This window comes from Sinocyclocheilus grahami, unplaced genomic scaffold (genome assembly GCF_001515645.1).
Source record: "Sinocyclocheilus grahami isolate Dianchi unplaced genomic scaffold, SAMN03320097.WGS_v1.1 scaffold216.1, whole genome shotgun sequence".
Classification (NCBI taxonomy): Eukaryota; Metazoa; Chordata; class Actinopteri; order Cypriniformes; family Cyprinidae; genus Sinocyclocheilus; species Sinocyclocheilus grahami.
This window is the reverse complement of record NW_015505395.1, coordinates 549,194-554,458: the sequence shown is the minus strand read 5'-3', so window position 1 is coordinate 554,458 and position 5,265 is coordinate 549,194. Positions and strand designations below refer to the sequence as shown.

The window sequence follows — 5,265 nt, the reverse complement described above, 5'->3', positions numbered from 1 at the left end:
ACACACACACTCACACACACACACACATAGGCATGGGCCGGTATGAGATTTTGACGGTATGATATAACCGTAAGCAAAAATATCACAGTTTCACGGTATCACGCCGTTACAGCTCTAAAATGTGTTATTTTTAAATGACTGGGTAAAACAAATTTTTTTTTTCCGCTGAACACAATATATTTTGTTTTTGAGCAACATACAGAATATTAGGAACAGTAGAATTAGTTTATTGTTTCTTTGATTTGTTTTCTAAAAAGAAGAAAAAAGACTGACGTCTTTATATAGCCCAAATCTGTCATTTCAGTTATTTAATTTTAGTTATATAATTCATATACATATCATTTATATCATTTCATATAATTTAGTTATATAATTTCATATACATAATTTGATTTAATAATAACCCAATTTGAAACAAAAACAGAATGTTCTGACTAGCTTTGTGAAATTATACTACTTGCCTGAACGAATCAACCAGCAGATGCTCTGAATGAGAGGCAGATTCACTCTCTGACAGCAGGAGGCGCTTCTGGAACACCAGATACAGCTTACCGCCGTAAACAAAGCAGCGCTGCGCTGAAACACCGCTTTAATATGAACTATACAGAGACGAGATGAAAAGAAAATACCACGTAAACTTTTCTGAAGACAGTCAGTTCCCCTCAGAAACACATTCATATAAACCCCCAAAGCAATATTGAGGATTTTCTTCCAATAGTTTGTGCATCATGAACAGTGAGTGATCTGCCTGCTACAGTATTTTTCTCTGTGCGTCCATCTTCAGCGTCTCTGCCTGTGTTAATGGGCATTTCCAGACTTCATATTTTCACATAAATTACATTTTGGGAAATGATTGCATTGCAACGCAGTTTGTGCAAGTCCAGAACAGAGACGAGTTGCAATAAGACAAAGAACAGCCGGTTGCCGATCGCGTAAGTTCCAGGGGAAGCTCCTTAAAGGGTTAGTTCACCCAAAAATGAAAATTAGACTGTGTTTTACTTACCCTCGAAGCATCCTAGGTGTATATGACTTTCTTCTTTCAGATGAATCCAGTCATATAGAGTTATATTAAAAATTCTATCATTGCAGTCAGCGGGTGTTGCAGTTGAACAGTCCACAAGTCGTCAAATAAAGCTTGCGCATTCATAATAAAACGTGCCGCAGACGGCTCCGGGGGATGAATAAAGGCCCCCTGTAGCGAATCCATATGTTTTTGTAAGAAAAATATCCATATTTCAAATGTAATAAACACTTTTCTCTCACTTCCGCTGACTGTCATACACTGAAGCAGTTCCGGCGGATGATGCAGCACGTCGGCGTTGCCTGATTATTGACGAATGTGGAGAGAGAACAGAACAGAACAAAATGCCGGTCACGAATTAGAAGTACAAACCGAGGATTTGCAAAGAAAAATGTCGGAGGATTTCGATATAAACCAAGAGGAGACTGGTTTTTCTTTGCTAAAATAAGGAAACTTTGCTTCCTTTTGATTCTATAAACAAACTCGCGAGACTAGCATACCTCAGAGGCGCGCACGCTGCGCATACGTGCTGCGTCATCCGCCGGAACTGCTTCAGTGTATGATAGTCATCCTACACACACGTGACTGACCGCTCGCTCGCACCAACAGGAGGAGGAGGCTTGTGTTACTCTCTACACTGCACTCAACCTGAGGGATTCCTACACTTTCAGTCTTTGAGGAGACATGAAAAACAGCCCATACTGCAGGAACGGTATAACGGAAATAACGGTATAACGGTAATCGGCCCATGCCTAACACATGCCAGGCCCCTCCACCACTCAATCAGTTCTAGCACCCACACCTGCACCGGATTAATCATCAATCAACTCATATAAACACACCTCGCAGCCAGTCTTTGTCTGGTCTCACTTTGAGCAACGGACTGATATCAGCGTTTCCACGTCATACTCCAAAGCTCCTATCTCCAGTGTTTTCCAAGCCCCAGTCTGTCTCCATCTTATGTATACCCTTACCTAGACTCTCTTCGACATCAAGCCGAGGTGTGTGCTCATCACTAACTCGTCACCTGCTCCGTGTCTACGATTTCCTATCAACCTGCAAGGCAGTAACCACCCTTATTTCAGTATTCATCCATTCATCCTGTGCTATATCAGCTCTGCTTATCTCCATCTGTTGTTTACATATTGCTGCAATAAATTTAAACGGCTATCTGTCCTCTGAGTTTTTTTGTTATATATACAGGTGCATCTCAATAAATTAGAATGTCATGGAAAAAAAATCACTGATCTCAGATAACGGCTTTTGTATTTTTGAACTTTCTCAAGCTTCTTCAAATGTTGTGTTGTGATTCTCCCCTTGCAGATCTTCCATATGACGTATGACATGGCGAGCGCAGTGATGCGGATTTTTAACCTGATAGCAATGATGCTGTTGCTGTGCCACTGGGACGGGTGCCTGCAGTTTCTGGTGCCCATGCTGCAAGACTTCCCCTCCGACTGCTGGGTCTCCCTCAACAAGATGGTGGTATGTTTTTAACTTTCCATTTTTATGTTTTTCACCAATGCACATTTGCATGTACATTACAAAAGACTGCAGGGAATGAGACCGTCTGCCAGGGCGACTCAGCATGTGCCACGAAACAATACAGCACCCCACAATGCTAATATTAAGAAAATTGGTTCACAAAGCGAATATCCAAGTAGGGTAATTGAATTGAATGAAATTTTATTCTATTAACTTGAATCTATTTGCTGATATTACCTGATTCTCATTGACCAGCTAAATTAAGGTTCACAGTTGGTGTCTGCTGGATTCAGATATTGTATGCTACATCTAATAATGTTTATCTTTTCAGTATGAAATTTGTCTACATCATGCACAAGAAGAAAACTTTATTTCTCAGAGGTTGTTCTTTAATAGCTCAGAAGACTTAATGTTTTCAGTTTTTGTCTTAAGTAGTTGTCACAGTAAAACTATAGCGATATACTTCAACTCAGATAATTTGCTGAGACATGTTTGAGTTCATATTGACTCTAGAGGAGACACGTGAGATTACTGGGGGTTTTCTGGGGGAAAACATCGGAGAAGCAGGAGACTTCACAAAAGTCTCAATTTGTTCTCCATTTAATATCATTGTTATCTAGGAGAAACAATTGAGATATTTCAGGTTGCAATTTTTCAATATTATGTTTAAGATGCATTTTTTTGCAAATCTTAGCACAGTATGAGACATTATTGATATCTCTTCTGAAATTGTAGTGGAGACACATGTGAGATTACTGGAGTCGTTCGCTCAGGAGAAATATCTGAGAAGCAGGAGACTCAATTTGACATAGTTGAGATTGAGACATTGTTGAGATCTCTTCTGAAACTCTAGCGGAGACACATGTGAGATTACTGGAGTCTTTTTCTTTTAGGAGAAACATCTGAGAAACAGGAGACTCGGTTTTTTTTCCTCCATTTAATCTTCTTGTCTAGGAGAAACGATTGAGGTATTTGAGATATTACAATTTTTAGACATTATGTTTGAGATATAATGTATCTGGAAATCTGAGCACAGTTTGAGACATTGTTGAGATCTCTTATGGAACTCTAGCAGAGACACATGTGAGATTACTGGAGTTTTTCACTTTTAGGACTGAAACATCTGAGAATCAAGAGACAATTCTCAGTTTGTTCCCAATCTAATCTCATTGTTGTCTAGGAGAAACTATTGAGGTACTTGAGATATTACAAGTTTAGAAATTTTGTTTGCGATATAATGTATCTTTGCAAAATGAGCATAGTTTGAGATATTGTTGAGATCTCATCTGAAACTCTGGAGGAGACACATTTGAAATTACTTTTCTTAGGAGAAACATCTGAGAAGCAAGAGACTTCAGAAGAGTCTCAATTTGTTTTCCATTTAATATCATTGTTATCTAGGAGAAACAATTGAGATATTTCAGGTTACAATTTTTCAATATTATGTTAGAGATGTATTTTTGCAAATCTGAGCACAGTATGAGACATTGCTGAGATCTCTTCTGAAACTAGAGGAGCCACATCTGAGAAGCAGGAGATTTCCAATTTGTTCTCCATTTAATCACATTATTGTCTAGGAAAAGCAATTGAAAAGCAATTTTTAGATATTAGGTTTGAGATATAACGTATCTGGAAATCTGAGCACAGTTTGAGACATTGTTGAGATCTCTTCTGAAACTCTGGAGGAGACATGTGAGCTATCTTGAGTCTTTTTCCCAGGAGAAACATCTGAGAAGCTGGAGACTCAGTTTGTTCTGACTTCAGTTTGTTTGTTGTCTTGGCGCAACAGTTGAGGTGTTTGAGATATTACAATTTTTAGATATTATGTTTGAGATATAATGTGTCTTTGAAAATTCTGAGCACAGTTTGAGACATTGTTGAGATATTTTGAAACTCTAGTGAAGACCGAGGTGAAATTACTTTTCCTGAAAAGCAGGCTCTCTGCTCAAGTACACTCTTAAAAATAAAGGTGCTTCAAAAGGTTCTTCACAGCGATGCCATAGAAGAACCATTTTTGGTTCCACAAAGAACCATTCAGTCAAAGGTTCTTTAAAGAACCATCTCTTTCTTACCTTTTTATAATCTGAAGAACCTTCTTTCGCCACAAAGAACCTTTTGTGAAACAGAAAGGTTCTTCAGATTTTAAAGGTTCTTTATGGAACCATTTAGACAAAAAGGTTCTTCTATGGCATCGTGAAGCACCTTTATTTTTAAGAGTGTAAATAAGATATCAAATAGATCTCGTTTGTGATTTTTCTCTGTGACAGACGGTGAGGACTTCATCAGAGTCTCATCTCAGTTAAGTGATTTTCCCAGGTTTCTGTCTTTTTGTCTTCTTTAATTGAGTTTTCCGCACTAGTCCTCTAGCTCATACAGCAGCTCTCTATTGAAGTGTGAGATGAAACTATGAGTAAGTGTGTTGTTGCTCGGCTCTGGGCTGTTTGGTGTGGGTGAGATGAGACGGGGTGATGGCAGTAGACATAAAAGTGTGTGTGTGTGTAAACGTTCAGGTTTAGAGATGTGCCAAAGCAGCTGTGCTCTTTGTACATCTCTCAAACAGACATGAAAGAACCTGTTTAGAGGGCACTCAAACACACACCCCTGATACAGAAACATTTGGATAGTTCACACGAAAATGAAAAATCAGCTACTGTTTATTCACTCTTATGTCATTCTGACCCCATATGCTCTCTTACACACAACAGCTGATCTTAAAGGGTTCAGCTTCTCAGAATCAGAATCAGAATCAGAATCAGAAT

General features: G+C 38.7%; 1 protein-coding gene across 1 annotated transcript in view; it reads left to right on the top strand.

The window, feature by feature from the left end:
- Positions 1-5,265, top strand: part of LOC107596267 (potassium/sodium hyperpolarization-activated cyclic nucleotide-gated channel 2-like) — a 60,740-nt gene that overhangs the window by 12,616 nt on the left and 42,859 nt on the right. Inside the window, exon 3 of the mRNA XM_016286964.1 lies at positions 2,345-2,506. Coding sequence (XP_016142450.1) covers positions 2,345-2,506 — 162 coding nt within the window. The remainder of the gene's footprint in view (positions 1-2,344; positions 2,507-5,265) is intronic.